General features: G+C 43.8%; 1 protein-coding gene across 2 annotated transcripts in view; it reads right to left on the bottom strand.

The window, feature by feature from the left end:
- LOC144770573 (AP-2 complex subunit alpha-1) overlaps window positions 1-21,720 on the bottom strand; it is a 279,721-nt gene that overhangs the window by 51,246 nt on the left and 206,755 nt on the right. Inside the window, exons 16-19 of one of the 2 annotated variants that reach the window (XM_078655211.1) lie at window positions 13,391-13,468; window positions 6,881-6,963; window positions 1,974-2,063; window positions 1,283-1,406 (exon numbers count right to left, since the gene is read on the bottom strand). In XM_078655211.1, the coding sequence (XP_078511337.1) occupies window positions 1,283-1,406; window positions 1,974-2,063; window positions 6,881-6,963; window positions 13,391-13,468 (375 nt within the window). Of the gene's footprint in view, window positions 1-1,282; window positions 1,407-1,971; window positions 2,064-6,880; window positions 6,964-13,390; window positions 13,469-21,720 lie in introns of both variants that reach the window. The other variant, XM_078655212.1, reaches the window with a different exon arrangement.

Genomic DNA, 21,720 nt, shown 5'->3' on the forward strand with positions numbered 1-21,720 from the left:
TTGATTTAATAGACAAATGTTTGCTCTCTGCATACTAAGAATCTAGCCTACAATGATGGTACACATGACCCCTGACTTGCCTCTTAGTTCAATAAACATGCAGTTTTACTTATAAAACTATATAGTGTATAAACATTAATCTGTGGAAACTGGGTTTCAGCAAACATATTTTTCATTTGCACATCGCCAAGTAACCTGTTCTCTTTTGTTTTCATCCTATTAAATATTGTTTTTTATCACACAGAATTACAAAACAAAGGCTTTCCTAACAACTGAAAATTATTTTGAAATGTTTGTACAGTTAACCTTTTAGATATTTAAATGTGTGTTAGAATAAAACATGACATCCTACAGCCTTTAATTTTACACTTTTTGTACAGCACTTTATCAAGTCAGTTCACTTTACAAAATCCTGGAACTTTCTAATCTGAAAAGTATTTGTAGATGTAAAGTGACTTTTGACCTTTGTCTCTGAACACAGAACAAATGTGATAAGATAAAAACAAGATGTATAAGCATCTTTAATGCTACTTCACTTAGTGAGTGCACTGAAAACCTGTTGTTTTGTCAGCTCGCCAAAAAGGGGGAAGTAGGCCCTAAATACAGCTCGCGCTGATAGAATCTGACCTGCCAAAGCGAGCAGGGTGAGTAGATTTGTTGAGGTTTGCCCAGTGCAGAACCTGATTCTTGGAAGACCAACCTAGAGATGACAAGATACAAGGCAGACCAACACTGCAGCACTGTCCCCAGAAAAATTCACCAACAGGAGGACCCGTCTAAGAGCAGACTAACCTGGAGGTTAATAGAATTTGGGACCAATTCACTGAAAGTTGGACTGGATCCTAGGTAGAACATCCAAATTTGGAATGGACCCTGGACAGACTCTTCCATTGGTGGACTACACCCTAAACAGACACATCCAGTGTTGAACAAGACTTTTTATTAACCTATTCAGAACAGGTGTTTAGCTTGTACAGACTCACACAGTGCACAAAAGGACTCTAGGTAAACAAACCAGATATGGACTGGGCCCTATGCAAACTTACCAAGAAATGTGTTGTTCCATAATCAAAATCACCCTTAGGTACACCACATCTTCACCAAACACACCAAAAGCAGTACTGCCCTCTGAGCAGAGTCATACAGCGCCATCCTAAAGCAGAACCTGAACAGGTCTCTAGACAGACTCACCTAAAGGACGACCACACCATGGCCACATACACTCAAGGCTCAACTACAGGTAGATTTCCTGCAGAGTTCCATAGTCACATGCTGCAATTACCTAAATTTAATGTTCATGAGGGGAACCTCGTTAAAGTCGGACAGACACTCGATGTTTAGGACCTGCTGCACCTGAGCTCCTCCTTCTACAGTAGGGTCCACTGGCTTTGTCTGGATGTTTAGATGTGAGCAGTTTTGTTAAAGGCAAACTTACTTGGCAGAAAAAGATGGTTCACAGGGAGATCGAGATTGAAAAGGAAAGGAACGGGGTACAGAAAGGTCAGAGGAAAGAAAGAAAAGACAAGCTGGAGGGAGACGGGTAGGAAGCAAGGGGAAGGGAAAAAAGAGACAGGAGGAAACCAATAAGAAGTAATGGGAGAGGTAAAAACAAGGGATTTGCAAGGAAATGAGAGAGGAAGGAAGAGATGTACAGCAGTAGAATAGGAAAACATAGGAAGGTAGATATAGGAAAATACAAACAAAGAAAGAAATAGAGCATGGGTGAACAGTGAGACACTGTGCAAGAGAGCCTGAGGGGGTGAAAGAGAGAGACAAACAGAAAGCTGCTATATTTTGAATCAGTGAAATCTGAAATGTTGCTGGACTCTATTTCACAATTTCTGTGGTAGAAATGAAAAAGAGAGAACAGACAGGTTAGAGCGAGTGCAAAAGGCATGGTCGAGAGCACCAACACGACAAAAAATGTCAGTCCTGGTTTTCTGTAAGTATGAGATCCAGCAGTAAAAGGATATGGTTCTGCAGGTTTCCAGGGTAAGAGACAGTAGGAGTGAAACTCTGAAACTGAACAGAGGTTTTGTTCCCATAGAAGAGGTACATCCGACCTGTCGAAAGAAAGAAAAAAACAGACAGACATTTGAAAATAATAATCCCCAAAATAAAGCATTCAAAGACATTCAGAGCATGCACAACACTAGATATACCAGTGGCCAGTTACCTAAAGTACAGTTTGTTCAGCACGCATGACAGGCCGAGGGCAGACTGACAAGATCAATGGTGGCTCACCTCGTATAAAGAACTCACATACTGACTGTTATTCTGGTCAACTAACCTCATAATTTAACCAACATTTGGCCACAGCAGATAGACTTCTTATTATTTGGGGATCAGAATCAAACCTCATTAGCTCAAGAATGAGATCCCCTTCCTGCCTCCAAACCACTTTCCACTACTCAGTTATTTAATTAATCACTTTGGGGCTGATTTATATGTTGGCAGTAAAGATACTCCTTACTGCCAACATAATTGTCCGCTCGCCTAATTTAGAAAAGGATGAGCAGACATACAGCCATTGTTTTACTGTCCGTCACAGCCAAGCACAGCCTGGTCATGAGGAACAGTAAAATCCTAATAATGCTCCCCTCAGTAAAATTTTACTAATGTGGGAGGGGAGCTATTACCACAACCGGTTTTGATAACCACACAGGAGAGGACTGCTCATTTCCCTGGCCACACCTCTGGGTCCACACACAGGCTCTGCACAAGTGAGAAAGGGCTTCCCTATTTTGGGTTATGTAAGGTGCACTGTGGTATTGTTTTCGGCAGAACAAAAAGGGACTGAGGAAAAAGTGGGTAGGGTTGGCCCGGAGAACTTTTACCCCACTGATTAGGAAGAAGCCACAAGTCACCTTGACACACTAGCTAGTACCAACCATAAATGAAGCATGCCAAGGGACCCTCCTTGAACACTTTCTGGACCTGTGAAAAGAACAGAAGAAGGAATGCACCTGATGTTTGAGACCTGTGAGGGGAACTGGACCTGCTTCTACTTGCACCCAGCTAAAGGAAGTGAGTCCAGAGTATGTTAGCTGACCTCACGTTTGGCTACAGGGACACAACAAGCTGCAAAAAGCCTTTTCCCTGAAGCTCCCACTGTAGGAAAGTGGCCCTTTTTGACATGATAACCCCCACTTTTTGCGTGGTACTCAATGCAGCTTTGACTGGAAGTGCACTACGTTCCTGCTAACCAACTCCCCAGTACTAGATCTCTTTCCCAAAACTATAAGTGTTACCCCAATTGGCAATACCTTTAGCACTCTTTGTAAGTGCCTAGTAAGTGGTACCCCTGGTACCTAGGGCAAGGCTAAAGAGGATCCCTAAGGGCTGCAGCATGTTTTGTGGCACCCTAAGGGACCCCTCACCAAACACAAACAGACTGCTGTTTTGGTGGAGACAAAAGCGAAAACAAGTCATGGTTATTGAATGTTTCTTGAACGTTGGGCGAGTCATGTTCCCCAAATTCAACTAGTTCTGGTCTGCCGATGTTAGCCCAAATGTGTATAGACGTTTGTTAAACTGGAGTTGTTCGTTCGTTTTGAGCAGCATTGTCATGATGACCCAGATATTTGTTGTTGAAGTCCCCTGCTAGTACGATTTCATGGGTAGGATAGTTTTCAATGATTTCTTTTATACTTGAGCACAGGGACCCCATAGCTCATGGTTTAGAAGATTTGCGAGGGTTCAAATAACAATTGATGAGGAGTAAGGAGAAGGTCTTCTGGCCACATTTTAGGCCTTCAATTGATAAAGCTTGCAAGTCCCTGTAATAATGCATGCCCTGCTGTAGGAGTGACTTGCTCATACTACATGCAGACACAGCATGTAGTATGAGCATGTTACCCCTACAGCAGGCCTTACAGCCCTAAGGCAGGGTGCACTACACTACATGTATGGACATATCTGCATGAGCAGATAAGCTCCTGTACTGGCTAGTTCAATTACTGCAATACAAGTGATCAGGGAAGCCATTTTATGTCCATGTACTGGTTACAGGATCAAAAACGAGTTCCACAGCTACATGATGGCGTCACTGAAACCCAGGATGTTTGGTATCAAACATCTTCTATTAATAAACTCACACTGATTCCAGTGATGGATGCATTATTACAAGCACCCAGAGGGCACCTTAGAGGTGCCCCCTGAAAACCAGCCCACTACTAGTGTGCTGACGGAATGGTCTTAGCCAGCCTGCCACCTCAGACGTGGTTTTGACCCCCCTGGTGAGGGTCTTTGCTCTCAGGGGGTCAGGGACACAGCCTGCTCGGACAGAGTGTGTTTACACTCCCTCCCAAAGTATGACCGGCCAATTAGCAGTCCGAAGCATAGAGCCCACCGCCTTTTGGTATGTGAACCGTGCTTCTCTCACAGGAGAGGATGCGGACCCCCTATGTCTAAGGCACATATGGCACCTGGACAGGCAGGAAAATTAGTAGTCAGAGAAGCATGTTCCCCCTCAAGCTAGTCCCACCCCCAAGGTGGGCTACCTATAGCGTACACAACATTTCAGAGTCTGCCATCTTTGGGGCTCTGGGACAGGGTTATGCCCACTTCCCACAGGAAGTGGTCATTTAGGGGGCGTAATGACCCCATGGGTAGGTAGCCCATTAGCTACTAACCTACACTCCGCTAACACCCCCAAATTTAGTATTTAGGTGAGCACCTAGCACCAGGAGATCAGATCATGTCAATCCAAAAAAAGATTAAGAACAAAGATATGTGAAAAGCAAGAACTGAGAAAGGAGCAGCTGACTTGGCGCCAACCCTGCCGGCCTGTTCGTCTATTCCCGAGAACTGCACCTAAGTCGACTCAACTTGCAAGCTGCGAGCCTCCAAAATCCTGGGAGGGAAGCCAGCACTTCTACAAAGACTCAGAGATTCCTGTGGAGCAACAGAGCTGCTTTCCTGCAGGCACCCCAGGAGGCATGTCAGGACTCGGAACCGCCAAAAGCAGACACCGGAAAGCATCACTGCACCCCAAGCTGCCTAGCCAAAGTTGAAGTTGGCCAACGGTGCCTGACTGGTCCCCTGGCCCTTTCAGAGACTAAGGCCACCTTGGACTTGCCCTTTGTGGACTTCTAAACACCGCCTGCAGTCCCTGAATGCAGGCTTCCTCAGCTGCAAGTGTCTCTGATGGCAAAAACCTGACACCTCTAAGTACCTCAGAACCCAGCCACCCCGGCCCCAAGAGAAGAGGACCAAGGGTGTCCCCGAGCATTGTGAGACCTGAGCCCCCTTGTTGGTTCAGACAGACTGCCCTCTCCGTCCAAACTTGCAGCCTCTTTTCGACCAGACTGATCCCCATTGACTAACATTGGGCACCGACGCCTAAATTGCACCTCAGCACCCAGCCCCCCTAGTGCTGTCGGAGGTGACCTGGTGGTGCTGCCCTGGACCATGCCCTGTACTCACCTTAAGTCCTGAGGATTGGTCTCGTAAGTCACTGTAAAGACCTTGTATGCAGTATTTGTTTTTCCTCCATAGGATAACATTGCCGCCAATATGAAAAGTGTCAATTTTTTAAACTTAAAAGTATTTCTATCTCAAAACGTACTAACCAGATTGTATTGATTCTGGTGCCTAAATATACATAAAGATACGTGTTATTTTTAGAAATTGGTGTGGATCTCCTTAATGAGTCGTGTGTACCTTTTTATTGACTGTATGTGCATATTTGCAAATGTCTAACACTCCTCTGTGATAAGCTTAAGGCGGCTCAACAAATCTACCCACTAGAAGAGCACCTTAGGTTTGCTAGAGCAAGCACCTGTCCAACATAAGGGAATACCTGGACTCTTTGCAAGGTATACCTCTTATTGGTACACCCACCAGATTAGTTGCAACTGAACCTGGACTGAACCTTATTGGTGACCCTAATGGAGTGAGTCTTAACCACTAAATGATGTCCTTGAGGTTCTGATACCCTTGGCCTTATCTAACTGGATGTCTCCTACATTCTCTGAAAAGCTGTGGAACTTTGCAAAATCCTGACATCCAGGACCAACCACCTAAGCCAAGGCAGAACTTCGCTGGGCATAAGAAGCAGAGTTCTCCTGCTTGGATCTTCAGTGCAGCAACAAATAGGCTTCAACGGGTAAGAAGGTATTTGGTTGGCCTTGTGAAACCCATCCTCAGATACAACCTGCAACTTTGACCCGCTGGAGGATTTATATCAGTGACTAAGTCCCAGGGTAACATCTCCACCTGGGATGAACCTGCTTAGAGTAGCATACCTGAGCTTCACCACAGTTGACCTGCAATGGTGCCTAGACCCCGGTCAACCTTGTCTATAGACTATCATTGGCCCATTGCTTTCTCTCAGCACTTTTTACATAATCATATTTCTGATTTCCCTTATTGGAGTTTTGATGTTTTTATATCATTTTGGTTATTGATCTTTTCTCTAAATTTAAAATTAGGAGTGTGGTTTTTATTGTGTTGTGTTTTTGACTACTTTGTTTTTACTGTTTTGGCACTTCTATATGCTATACATATTTTTTTTAAGTTAAGACTGTCTGCTCTGTGCCACAACTACCACAATTTGAGTTCAGGTTTAAATGACTAAATCCTTTGATTGCATCTAACAGGGTAGTGACTTTATTATTTTTGTGGACTTCCATCTACCCCAATTAATAACTCACTTTCTCACACCGGTCACCCCAGAACAAGGGCCTCAGGATGCCTGGAGACCTTTACTCCACATTTCTGGAATAAACATAAAGCTATGGGGGAGTAATGCAGCAGTTTTGAAAAGTGCCCTGAAACTGTAACAAAAGATGTGAGAATAAATATATTTTAGTGGACCTACATGTATTTTGCATAACACAGACCTGTCTTAGTGTATAGTGTAAGGCAATGCACTCACCAAGGTTCTGTCGGAACTCAGACTTCACTCCAATCTGTAGTAACTGATTCTCAAATAGGACTCCATTGTTTTTGCATACAAATCTACAGAAGAAAGAAAGAAGCATGCAGACACAGTCTTATTAAATAAAACAGTGCTAGGTGACAGTGCAAGACGACCTTACTCTTCAGCCTTAGACTCCATTCCAAAAGTCTCCAAATCCTACCTTACATCATACCATACCATAGTCTCTAACATTATACCTTCTACTATCCAGCTGCCCCCTCAATAAAAACTCTTCAATATTAATTTACATCAACTACGATTTTCCAATGTTGTAAATACATCACCAGTCTTAAAAATTCAACTCCCAAAATGAACTCGCTCTAACTGTCCTAACTCCCTTCAGACAACATAGTCCTGTATATATCTTCCTTTATAAAATATCCATCAAGTATCCTACCTCTTCTCTTATATCAGCCTCCATCTCTCGCTCACAAACCAGTAACCAATATCCTACGTTCCATTATAAAAACACCGAAAATATCCAATCCTCTCCTCAGACATTAGATTCCAATAAACAACCTTTGGTCATACACAGTCCTCCAATATACTACTTTTTTGTACAGCAGCCTGCAGCATCCTACATCAGCAACTGTCCGTCTCATTTAACAGCACCCGGTATACTATCTTCCTATCTACACCAGCCCACATATATCGTCCTCCAATATATCCAATATTGCACAACAGCTTCCAACATCCTACTGCAAAGCATCCAGAAGTTACGACTTATTGTAGACCGACTCCAATATCAAAGGTCTCCATGCGTAGCTGATTCCCCACCTGCGGGACACCATCAACACCTCCTTCGACACCGCCACCTTCCTTGAGAGCTGGAAGCACGCCGAACTCAGCGCTCTTCTCAAGAAACCCACAGCAGACCCCACCGACCTCAAGAACTACCGTCCCATCTCGCTCCTCCCGTTCGCGGCCAAAGTCATCGAGAAGACCGTCAACAAACAGCTGGCCGCCTTCCTCGAGACGAATGGATCCCTCGACCCCTCACAGTCGGGCTTCCGAGCGAACCACAGCACCGAGACCGCCCTCATCGCTGCCACCGATGACCTTCGAACTCTGATGGACAACGGAGAAACAGCGGCCCTCATCCTCCTGGACCTCTCCGCGGCTTTCGACACTGTCTGCCACCGCACCCTAGTACAGCGCCTCGGCAACATCGGAATCCAGGACAAGGCACTGGAATGGATCACCTCCTTCCTCGACGGAAGAACACAGAGAGTCCGCCTACCACCGTACAAGTCAGAGGCCACCAAAGTCATCTGCGGCGTCCCTCAAGGATCCTCACTGAGCCCCACCCTCTTCAACGTCTACATGAGCCCCCTCGCGGCCATCGCACGCCAACACAACCTCAACATAATCTCCTACGCCGACGACACCCAGCTGATCCTCTCCCTGACCAACGACCCCGCCACCGCCAGAGCCAACCTGCACGAAGGGATGAGAGAGGTAGCCGAATGGATGACGACCAGCCGCCTGAAACTGAACTCGGACAAGACGGAGGTCCTCATCCTGGGCTCCTCGCCCTCCGCCTGGGACGACTCCTGGTGGCCCCCCGCCCTGGGCACCGCACCCAAACCGACGGACCACGCACGCAACCTGGGCTTCATCCTGGACTCCTCCCTCTCCATGACCAGACAAGTAAACGCCGTCTCCTCGTCTTGCTTCAACATCCTGCGCATGCTACGTAAGATCTTCCGGTGGATCCCCACCGAGACGCGGCAGACGGTCACCCAGGCCCTCGTCACCAGCCGACTGGACTACGGCAACGCCCTCTACGCCGGAACCACCGCCAAGCTCCAGAAGAGACTCCAGCGGATCCAGAACGCCTCGGCCAGACTCATCCTCGACATCCCCCGACGCAGCCACATCTCCGGACACCTGAGAGATCTGCACTGGCTCCCGGTCAACAAGAGAATCACCTTCCGTCTCCTCACCCACGCGCACAAAGCCCTACACGACCAAGGCCCGAGCTACCTCAACAACCGAATCAACTTCTACACTCCCAAGCGCCTCCTCAGATCAACCAACCACGCCCTCGCCGCCGTCCCCCGCATCCGAAGAGCGACAACAGGAGGAAGGTCCTTCTCCTACCTGGCCGCCAAGACCTGGAACTCACTCCCGACCGACCTGCGCCTGACCCAAGACCACCTCTCCTTCAGGAAGAAGCTCAAGACCTGGCTGTTCGAGCAGTAACGGCACCCCCCCCCCACCCAGCGCCTTGAGACCCTACGGGTGAGTAGTGCGCTCTATAAATGACCAGATAGATAGATAGATAGATAGATTCCAGTAGCCTACCACACCTTATATACACCACTTCCAATTCACTATATTTCTTATATTCCAGCCACCAATATTCTACCTTGCTGTATCTAGCAGTTATCTCTACTCACACATCAACTTACAATAGCTTTTTTTTCATGCATTAACATCCAGTATCTTACCATCCCACACAACACTTTAAAACACCCAACCTCATCATATACACCATGATTCAATAGTCTACGACACCACATTCAAAAGCCAGTTTTCTATGTACACTAGCCTCCAATAATGCAAGTGTATCCAGGCCAGACAGTGAAAAAGTGACCATAAATGTTCAATTTCAGATTCACTTCGGAACAACTGTCTTTCAAACCTGGCACATAACACAATAACATAATGCCAACATTAATACTACTGGAAGTGGCAGTTTTCATAAATGCCTTGTTCCAGCAGGAGCTAATCTCTTATTCTTGACAGTTGCTTCTATCACCGCATTAGTAAAAAAGGTCTTGGCCCAGGGTTTGTAAGAACCTACTGTTCAGCAGCTAAATTGTTTTTTGCCAAGCTACCATAAAGGGTAGCAACAGGATAAATACAAAGTCTCCGGTTACACAATCCATCCCATTTGATCTTATTTCCATTCATGAAACGGCACTGAAGTGCTTGCTGCGAGCCTTTGTAGCTATTCTTAGATATGTGCATTATGCGCACTTCTGTATTTTCATTCCCTTGCATTTTTGTGTAGCCATTGGGTACTCTGTTGGCAGCCTTCAGTTAAAAAAATATAAACAATCAGTGGTTCAAATCTGGTCAATTACCACCTAAGCATGGTCTAAACCTTTACCACGATTCGCAATCCTCATCACTGACCCAATCTTAATCCGCATTAACATAAACCACTTCTATCCTTGACACAAAAGTCAGATTTTCATGTACATTCTCCAACAAATGATTCTTGAAGGCAAGTATAAATCAAAAACCACTAAGACTCCAACAAATACCGAATTTGTAACACTGAATTTATTAATGGGAAACCACTTTCTGTGAGATATTTACATTCTAAACCAAACTAACATTTTTTATTCTTGAAATGATTCATAACAAGAGTCCCAACATTTCAAACAATTGCCTCCCTTCCTAGTATCAACAACTAACTTGTACTGATTTATATATCCCTTTCATTCAAGACATACACAAATAGTATTGTTAATACAGAAATTCTTTCACTCTGATCCTTTGGGGGTCTTACACCGGTCTCCTGGAGACCCTAAAGACCACCTGCAAAGGCTAAAGACCACTCTAGTAGACTCATATAGACACTGAAACAACTAGCCCTAGACCTCCAAGTAGAATAGCTGCATAACATTCAAAATAAGCTGTACTGCAGTGTTTCTACAGGAAAGAGTTTACTACTGCGAAGACAAAGACATTTTCTCCTAATAACCATTGCAGCTTAGGAGTAGCAAAGACTTCTTATTTCAGAACCTAAACAACTAATCACCCACAACTAAGACCTACATTTTCCTTTGCTGGTACATTCTGGAACTCACTATTCACTAACTTAAGGGGTCCGTGAAGATCTTCTACAAGTTCATAAAATTCCTGCTAAGGCAACATTCAACTACAGGCACTGGCCATCTGGGAACATTTAATGTGGGAAAACAAGGCCATGAGAAAGCATGTTTAAAAGTGTCTGCTCCACCAATGTTAAATAAATAATGAGATATGAATGCTAGTGCATCCCTTTCTAATCTTGAGACTGTTCCTCAATACCAGAACACAAGGAGCAATTTGTTTTCACAGTGTTCACGTGGTCAAGGGCACAAATCAATGTCCACCCTAACAGACTTTACTTCGAAGCTCTTCATTGAAGAACACCCACTGAGGCCACGTTCTGGAGACACAACTTACATGTTCTGAAAAGATGTATGCAAGACCATAGCCCATAAAAATCTTTGTGTGTAGAGCACATCTAATCTAAAGTATATTTCTGGCTTTTGGACAACGGGGGAGAAATAAGAAAGTCGTGAGAATGTATTCCTTTGTCCTCTCTCCATTATCAAAAGGCAAAGATCTCACATGGGAGATCCAGCTAAAAGGCTTTAAGGATATAGATGTAATTAGTTTAACAGTGTGACCATTATCTAATGCCAATCCCAAAATTAACCATCACCATCCTATCACCAATTTTAACATGGAGCAGCTGCCGTCACAGAAAAAGGCTCATACACAATAGATCATACACATGCAGTGACGATTGGTGGCCAAACCAGAAATGTGAATACTCTTACTGGCTTAAAAGAGTTTAGCCCATAGATAAACTGGCTGCATATATAGTACCACAGACCAAGATACGAAAGGTATTTGGCCAGTTTTGGTAATCAGACAACCACTGACTGCCTAGTAATCATTACTGTCCTGTTCAGCACGAATGCCTGTGAATAAAGACTTTAAACTAAAGAAATAAAATTGCTATACGAGGGACATGGGAAGGAAAGAAAAAAACTTTTGTAAAGGCTCCAGATGATCCAGAACACAGCTGCCAGACTGATCTTTAACTGCCCAAGAGGACATATATCGCCCAGCACCTGTAGGACCTCCACTGGCACCCCATTCAGAAGAGATGCCATTTCATGTTTCTGAGCTATGCCTACAAAGCCTTCCATGACCAAGGACCCGCCTACATGAACCGCAGCCTACATTTCTACTGACCTACCAGAAATCTCTTCTCCACACACCTCGCCCTCGCTCAGTAACCAGGTATCCACCACTGCCGCTCCAGAGGACGCTCTTTTTCCCATCTCGCCGCCAAAGCCTGGAACACCCTTCCCCTTCATCTCCGCACTGCACCCTCGCTGACCCTCTATAGGAAGGGACTCAAGACTTGGATTTTCGACTGATACCTGCAACATAGCACCTGGATGCCCTCTAGGATGATAAGCTGTGCTATACAAGTACTACTTGATTGATTGAGAAACAAGAGTACTTTATTCCTCGCCATTACGATTAGTGTCTAGGAACAAATATGGTGAATGAAAGTCCTTTCAACAACGAAGACCCTAACACGGCCACTCCAAAGAGCTCTGGAAAGATCTATTCTACAGATCCACATAAAAGTCTACACTTTTTAGGTCTTGCCTATAGGCAGCTTTTAGGTATGTATTGACAAAGGCCAATTGTGTGCAAATCCAGTACTTACGAGTGGACGTTTGAGTCAACCCATTGTTTATCATTTGTTGGCTTTCGTGTCATTATCATTTGCTTGCTTATTATTCATGAATTTCCTTCCTTTTCTTGTGTTTGTCCCTTCTCTGGAGCTTAGCTTTTTATCATCCTTTTAATAGAATAACTTATATTCTTTCACGGCTCGCATCGAGCAACTACTTTTTTTCTCTAGGAGTACATGTGTTTTCTTGCTCTCTTTCCCATGTGCTGCGTTCCACTTCACATCCCTTTCCTCCAAAATCTTTGTGGTGCTCCCCACCCCACCAAGCTGATCTGTAAAACCACAGCAACTGCTATATTTTTACCTGTATTGCACATGTATGAAGCCCAGCCTTTGGCACACAAAGGCTACATTTATGGTGCTCGAGGAAGGGCTGGCTATTGTACTCAAAAAGTCACATTTGAGGCAGAAGGTGTACTAAGTGTGACTGTAAGTGAGATGTGTCTTCTCCAGGAGGCCCATGAAGCTACTCTCAGGGTTGCGACAGAGGACCAAATCACTGGAGCATCTGTTCCAGTTGTAGGCCTTGGTAAGCATTTTTGTTTAAATTCTGACACTTTTTTATTCATGTCTTTAGAGAGTTGTGATGTTCTTTTAAGAATCTGCAACCAGTCGTCCGAGTTATTTTTTAGCTGGAACCCATGTAACTGGCATTCTAAGTTCCATTCAGAGTTTCCAGTGTGAAAGTATTTGAAAAATGAACCATGTCGTTTATAAAGACAAAAAATGTTGACTTCAATGTTCAGTTTTGAGACACCTCAACATAGGTATTAGCTTTTCCTCCAGTATTTTGAACAGTTCTTTATCCACTTTTTTTTTTTAAAACAATGCTTTAAAAACAAGCATTGACAAATCCAAAGCTCAACATTTTCATTTTAAAGGGAAAACCTAATGGCTTTTCCAAAGCTTTGTGTGTCTTTGAAGTCAGGAAAACCTCTTGCCGCTCACACAGATGCAGTTCTTACTTGTTTAGCAGATCATCAGCCTCAGCGATAGGTAAAGCAGAATCCTCGGAGGCAGAAGCAGCAGCTGCACCAGAGCTACTGTAAGAGTCGAGGATTCAGCAGACAGACATGGAACAAGCAAAGAGGAGAGATGACGAAAAGCCAGAAAAAAGAGAAACAAACAAAAAAACAAGATGAACATGTGGGCTAGCGCAAATTGACACTGGCGGCATTTTCCTATAAGAAACAAGGCATGCAAAAAAACCTATAAACAGTATAAAGTGACTTCAAGAAAGGGTGAGAACATATAGTATGGCACTGGCAGTTTTGTTTACTAAAGGATCATTAGTAAGCCACATTAGCATTAAAATTTTCACACACAAGGGGAGATTAGGCAAGCACTCTTAACACAATGAGCTAGTTTTTAACCACGCAAGTGATCACATGGAACAGAGAGGAAGAGAGCAAAAGGTAAAATTTCCTTAGAGAGAGGGGTACACCGTAGGAGCGAGAACCTAAACAGACAGGAGCAGGGAAACAGAGAGAAAGGTGATATGGAAGAAAGTGTGTATGTGCCTATGCCTATCCCTGTGACAGTGCAGGATTCTTAGTTCGGTACACAATAAATAAAGTCCTGCACTTGTGAAGTATCTCTTTACCCATTCTAAAGTTACCTTTATTTCTATCTTGTGATAAAAGTATTACTCTGTTGCAGATATTAGAAATCTGTCAAAGCTATTTTAGTTACATTTATACAACTCTTTCTACTATGATTGTGCTGTTGCATGCATACCTCCTGTGTGCCCTAATACAAACACTCTCCAAGATATACTTCTCAAGTGCCCCTCGCTGTAATTTTGTATAGAAGTGCTGAATACAATATATATATTCAGCCCAAGCCCTATGGATAGACTGGGTCTTCATGTAAAGGAAAGATTTTTTTCTTTATTCTCATGTCCACCTCCACCACTGCCAAAGTTTAGGAACGTTTCAAACCAGGAAACTACAGAGAGGATGGAGCAAGTATAGATCTTAATCACAGTTTTCAAGACTGATCAGGTAAACTGAAATCATCTTTACAACTATCAAGAGCCCAGAACTTGCAGAAAACATAAGGGATGGTTCAAGTGACCCATTAAAACGAATTTAATGAGAAGAGACCTCTAGAAAGCAGAACATACTGTCTTCACTTCTGTGGTGTCAGTTTAAAAAAAAGCATCACTAAAATACCCTGTTAGTCTATGGAATCAACAGGATAATTTAGGCTAAAACACACAGTGGAATATATCTTCACGGCTGATTGTTCCTAGGGCATTACCACTTCCCTATATTGCTACTTTTGCAGTGATGCATGAGGAAGAACCCTCCAGGGGTAGATCTGGAGCAGTTGAAGGTTGATGTGCTCTTACAGTTGGATATGGTGATCTCTCTCGCTTAAGGATGTGCTCCATGATATTTGTTGTCTTGGGTCAGGCTATAGCTAGTGACAAGCTCAGCCTGTACCTGACTACAGTGGTCATGTGCAACACACAGTGCACTGACATAGCAGATACAAGGGCACCCTCCTCTGACACCCCTCAATTAAGGAAAAGATAAAAGCCATTGAAGCCAAATTTTCAAAGCTCCTGTCCACCAAGAACTGTTAAATGTCCGTGCTACAGTCTAGATGCAAGCCGTGTAGGTCTGGAAATGGCGGTAACAGTGTATCACAAATAGCAAGTATATTCCTAGACAACTGAGGTTTTCAGTATATACAACGGCCAGAATGGAGGTCGGCTCCTTCTACGACTAGTCATACATCTGCAGCATAAGCAGCAATAAAGTGCTGCTAAGAGGGACTAGGAGCTCTTTCCATGCAAGTTGAATTTTGTTTTTTGGAGATGACATGTCTGTGCAATGGGTCATGTCTAAAAATAGAGGATCCTTCAGTTGCCTTTCGGAGTATATGTGCAGGAACCTCTAAGGGTGCAGTGGGCAAGTTCTTATTCACCCCCCGATGATAAAGTTTATGGTAAATCTGAGATCTAAAAAGAAATGTAAGGGCCATTCTTCATTAATGATATTTCTGAACAGCCCACAGGGACGATTAGATGAGGTCATATATGCCATTATTCTCGCCTGATCAATATCTTCCCAAGTCTGTCTAGACAAGTCGTTTATCTATGCAGCACTGCAGGAAATTAGGAAATAGGTTCATAACCTTTTTCTGCCACCTCAGAAAGCTTTCCTGCTGCTCTGACAGAGGCTTATGGTTGTGTGGTGTCAGATTATTAAGCATCAGGAGCTTTGAGAGGCCATATTTGCCTCCATGCTGTCCCACTCTCAATAGCAAGGAAGGATCCAAGATCTGGTGGAGCATGATTCCAGCTTTGCCTGCAAACTTCCTGGTACCTTGTATAAAGTTCTAAAGGAGATCACTTGCATCTAGTACTCCTGTCAATGTCTAGATTTTTCAAAATGCAAAGATTACGCTGTGCTTGTCCACCTGACTAATCTATAATATAACATTTAGTACACTGCCTAAGAAGGAGAGTCATAACTTCCAAAAGGCCATCAAAGGGTAAAAAAAAAAATCTAATCTATCATTAATTGATACGTTACTGAAAAATATTTATTTGGGAAAACTATTATGCAAGTCAAAGTGTCTTGAAATCACACAATCATGTCCAACACTGCTCTGAAGAAACTCACAACAAAGGAGCGACCCTGGATGCCATCATTGCCCATCAAGACGCAATCACGATCGATAACATCCTCCCAGTGGACTGGTCGGATCTTCACATGATCTTAATCCACATCAACCAAAGAGTCCTATCCCTGCCTCCTGCTCCAGATCCCTCAAATGGTCAAGAAATCTCAACCAGATCCCCCTGGACATCATAGAGGATAGACTCAAGTTGCTCCTACCCAGTGACAAAGATCTCTCCACAAATGACCTCATCTCGCTCTATAACGCGAATATGGGATCCCTTCTTGACCAACTAGCACCCTTGAAACTAAGAAAAAAGCGAGCCATTCCGTCCAGATCCTGGCTCGACTCTGACACCAATGAAGAAAGGAGACAACTAAGAGCCGCAGAAAGAAGCTGGAGGAGCTTGCCCACTACCTGCCATCGCGACAAACTCAGAACTATCCGGAAGAAATACAATAATGACATCAAGAACAAAACAAAAAAAATCGATGTTCTTACGCACTGCTCTGGAGAGCGCAAAAAACAGACCTAAGGGACTCTTCAGTATTATTAGACTGAAAACCTCCAAACCAGATACCAGATACTTCCCTGGAGCAGGCCTCCTAAGAACGATGCGACATCTTCGCCAACTTCTTTGATGATAAGATCTCCAAGATCGAGCACTCTCTGGTCACCAACTGCTGCCTCCACCCCCACAGCAGACATGGTGGGGTGCTTGGTAGCGCCTCTCCCCTCCCCCCCCCCCACTACTAAACCCTGTTCAATCTTTCAAGCCGTTCTAGAAGAAGAGATAGTCAAACTTATCGCCACCTCTAAACCTTCATCTCAGACCCATGATCCCCTTACGGCTCAACTCACCAAAAAACTGAAACTCTCCATTGCCCCACTGTGGTGCAAGATTATCAACAGCTCCCTAAAAACTGGAGTAGTCCCAGACTGTCTGAAAGTGGGACAAGTCACCCCACTACTAAAAAAAACAGGCGTGGACAGAAGTAACTTAAATAACTTTAGACCCGTCTCTAACCTGCCTCTTCTCTCCAAAATCCTAGAAAGATGTGTTCTCCACCAACTAACTCGACACTTGGACAATACCAGCCTACTCAACTCACATCAATCGGGATTCAGGAAAGGGTGCAGCACAGAAACTGCAATCCTCAACGTAATTGATGACTTACACAAATCACTGGACTCAGACCACTGTTGCCTCCTCATTCTCCTAGACCTATCGGAGGCATTTGACACGGTCGATTACAATCTTCTCGTCAAACATGTGGAAGAAAGGGCCGGACTCGACGACGTGGTCCTCAACTGGTTCTCCTCATTCTTGCACAACCGCTCCCAAAGAATCAAAATCAGAGGCTTTGAATCCGACCTCCACCCAGTCAAGAGGGGAGTACCCCAAGGTTCAGTGCTCTCCCCCCTACTCTTCAACATCTATATGGAACCCCTCACCACCCTATTCAGAAAAGCTAACATGCCCTTTCACCTCTACGCTGATGATACACAACTCTACTTGGAAATCTCCTCTTCTAAAGACATCCATAGACTCAATGAAACACTAAAGGATGTCCAACGTTGGCTGTCAAGCAACCATTTAAAGCTTAACCCGGACAAAACCGAACTACTCCTCATCTCGAACAAAGAAGAGAACCCACAAATGATCGGAAGGCTAAAAGATATCGATGCGCTCAATGGGAACCTCACCTTGGCTGACTCAGTTAAATCATTAGGCATCACGCTAGACTCCAAACTTGACTTGACCAAACACATCAAGATCTCGGCAAAGAGTGCCTTCCTTAACTTGAAACTACTAAACAAAATTAAACCTTTCATTCCATCCAAGGATCTCAAACAAGCCACCCAAGCATTGGTGTTGTCACGACTAGACTATGGAAATGCAATCCTCTCTGGAATAGCCAAAACTCACCTTGCTCCTCTGAAAACAACCCTCCACGCGGTCGCCATATTGGTCACTGGAATAAAGAAATTTGATCACATCTCTCCGGCATTAAAAGAACTCAAGTGGCTACCAATAGAAATGCTGGCGAACTTCAGAACAGCTTGCCTCACACACAAAGCCCTTCACACAGGCAAACCCGAATATCTGGCGTCCAAACTCAGAAAAGTGAGTCAGAACAGGACTCTCAGAAGCTCTAACACCCTACTTCTTATCCCGCTAAAAGCACGAAAACAAAAAACAAAAAACTGCGGTGAGGTCCTTTGCCGGAAATGCTCCTAAAATATGGAACTCTATACCCCCCCCCCCACATCAGAACTATTCCTTCCTTCCCTAAATTCAAAAGCCAGCTCAAAATCCTTTTCCTCGACCGCTCCCTATCGAACAGATAGGAACAGCTCGGAGTGTTTAAAACGCCACTGCTCTCCTCTCCGATGTGGTTTGTCAAGACCTTGTTTTTGGAACTCGTCAGCACCCTCTCTACTACGACTCGTACCCTGAATGTCTTGCGGACTGTGTTATGTTTGTTTTCTTTTGCACTGCTCTGTACTTGTTGTGAAGCGCTCCGATTCCTTCCGGTCAGGCAAGCGCTATATAAAACTTTTTAAATAAAAAATAAATAAAATAAATCTGCACAACAATGCGGATTTGAGAAAAACTCCCATGAAAGCGCAGCATTCTTAAGTGCACTGCTACCTGGAATTTTCAGATTTAAGACACAGAGCCCCTGGGTCTTGAAGCACAAAATAGCTACTCAGTTAAGAAACAGGAACATTGGTTGTGGATCCTCCAATTGAGAGAGGAGAGTTTTAGGATAGTTCTAGAGATTAGGAAAATGTGGGGGCTTTACAGTGACGGTCAGCCGGACATTCTGATAAAGGCTGTTACAGGCTCCATTGGAATCATCCCTTGGGATCCTATGGGGCCATTTCCCAACCTGCATTTTGCCCACAGAAGTACTATTCACAATTCTATGAGTGGAGACATCCACCTCTCCTACCTTTTCTGTGAATAGATCTCAGGCTGAGATCTCTGTACACAAAGGTATACACATCAGTAGTAAATTTAGAAGAGACAAGAGGGAGTGGCTGGAAACTGGGAAATACTTCTAAATAAGAGGGATTTAGGGAAAGTTTGGGAGGGATTTAGGGATGGACATGCTAATACAAGAACACTCCCCCAAACAAGTAAGACTACTGCTGACCATAAACTACAATTCTAAAGTTACTACATTACAAAAGGTGCCCAAACAGGTGTTAATGTGCTCCAGCCCAGCTTTTGGAAACGTCAAGAACCACCCATAGCTAACCACTTATACTAAAACATACTGCCATAGAAAACAATTGGGGCTAGGAAAATAAAATAACACCCCAGGAACTAACGTTAAAATAATCAAATTATTTCGACATTTCAAATACATATAAAATGCCAGTACGAGTTGCATTTTTTAAAATTATTGTTTTAAAAAGTATTATTTATAAATTACAATTAATATACTTGAATTATTTACTACACATTTAATTAGATGAGGTAATGTGTTGTGGCAATTTATTTTATTAGCTCTAAGTTAAAATGAAATATTTTACATTCATTTACATTCATTTCGTACATAAAAATATTTTTGATATTTTTACTCCCAAGAATATTACATTTTATTAATTTTCCATGTACATTCCCAGCGGAAGATCTAGACCCAAGTATCTAGTAGTGAATGAATGAATGAATATCAATTTATATGGCGCAACTTAACCCGGAGGCATCAAGGCGCATATGATGGAAACAGCTGAGTAGTCGGAGGCTCCTAAGGGAGGGATTACAGGTAGGACTCGGTGAAAAACCAGGTTTTTAAATTTTTTCGAAAAAGGGCAAGAGACGGCTGGCCCTTAAAGTCAGCTGGAAGCGTGTTCCAGAGTTTAGGGGCAAGGGAGAAGAAGGCCCTCCCTCCCCACCTGGCCTTGACGGTTCGGAGAATAGTCAGGAGGTTTTTTTGAGCCGATCTCAGGGCCCTGCCCGGGGTGTAGAAGGACACGAGAGACCCAATGTCCTCAGCACCCAGGCCATGTAGGGCACGGTAGGTAAGGACAAGAACCTTAAAATTAATCCTGGCCTGCACAGGCAGCCAGTGGAGGTTTTTTCTGATCCCCGAGACAGAGACACGTCTGGGGGCATCCACTACAAACCTGGCTGCAGCGTTTTGGACAACTTGGAGGCGATGAATAAGCTTTTTGCTTATGCCAAGATAGAGGGCATTGCAGTAGTCCAGGCGCGGGGCAATTAGGGCCACTGAGACCTGTTTCCGAGCGTCAGGGGAGAGATAGTGTACATTATATTTCTAAATCCTTTTGCAGGAAACTCCACTACCTGAATTGTGGCGGTGGAGAAGTGTGAGTCTACACTCTGTTGTGATGAACATCAAAAATGTGTAGCGTTACACCTTGGTGTAGAAGTAAAGATATAAATGAGTAAAAATACACATGTGTATGAACTATGCCAATACCCCCCCTCCCCCAATAGTTGATGCTCTGGAATCTTATAACAGTTTCAGGAATATTAACATGGAGGTGAACACTTATGCATGAGCTCTTAAAGCACATTGAGTGCAGAAAATGAATATACATCTATTAGAAATGTTGGTATTGGCACAATATGGAGTCATACTGAAAAAATGCAAAAACAAAAGAAGCAAAGCAATCTTGTGGCATAAGCTTCAGTCAGAATCAAGCGCACAGGAAGGATGCACACCACTGGCTCACTAAGACAACTATGATAGTAGAGTTTCTTCTAACAATCACATGGCAGCACTATCCCCACACTTCAAAAATGAAGGGAATCAGAATTGAGTTTGCGAGACTGAAGTGTGCATGCATACTTCTTAGAGTTCTCGTATGTTAGACAGAGAGCACATGAAACACAAAAGTGGAAACGAGAAGTGAGAGGAAGGCGGGAGAAAGAATATGTATGTGTTAATGTATATACTCCCTTATATGGATGGACAATCAAAGCTTCAATAATAGTTCATCTAATTACCTCACTGCATGCCTCATTACCAGTTTTGTATAAATACCAATTTTACTTCTAACTTCAGTTAGAGGCCAATTTTAAAGAATTTTGTGGAAAAACATGAACCACTGCGATTTTAACCAGCCACATTTACCCGTAGAAAGCAGGTAGAATGGACCTGGAGAATATAAAGCAAAATCTGTGAAAAACTGTTTACAAAAACAGGTTTTTGCAGTTTTTACTCATTCCATGGTTATGCACATGGAATGGTAGTGTAATATACAGTGTTACCACATCAGTTGAATGAGCATCTGAGAGTATACATCCAGTGGCCCTCAAATCATTATTTCACCACCTCACTCACTCTCAGCTGCTCAGGGACATTAGTGAAGCAGGTGCAGTGAAACCATAACACCGAGGCATGGGAGACCGACTGCAGCCTGATTATGGCAGCCGTTTAATACCAAACCTGGGGGAAAAAAGGAATGAGTATCCTTGCTAATATTAGAGCCAAAGGTACCCTTGCTATGCCATTGCCACTGATATCCTCCCTAAATCAAACAGTGGTTTTGCGGTTGAAGATGCATGGTTACATGTATGTAAAATACCAGCTCTATCCAGTCCTGCCCATGTGCATCCTCCATACATTGCATGGTAGTAAATGTCAATGAATGAGCCCTTACTCCAACGGAGGGGATGAAT

The sequence above is a fragment of the Lissotriton helveticus genome, chromosome 7 (genome assembly GCF_964261635.1).
Source record: "Lissotriton helveticus chromosome 7, aLisHel1.1, whole genome shotgun sequence".
NCBI lineage: Eukaryota > Metazoa > Chordata > Amphibia > Caudata > Salamandridae > Lissotriton > Lissotriton helveticus.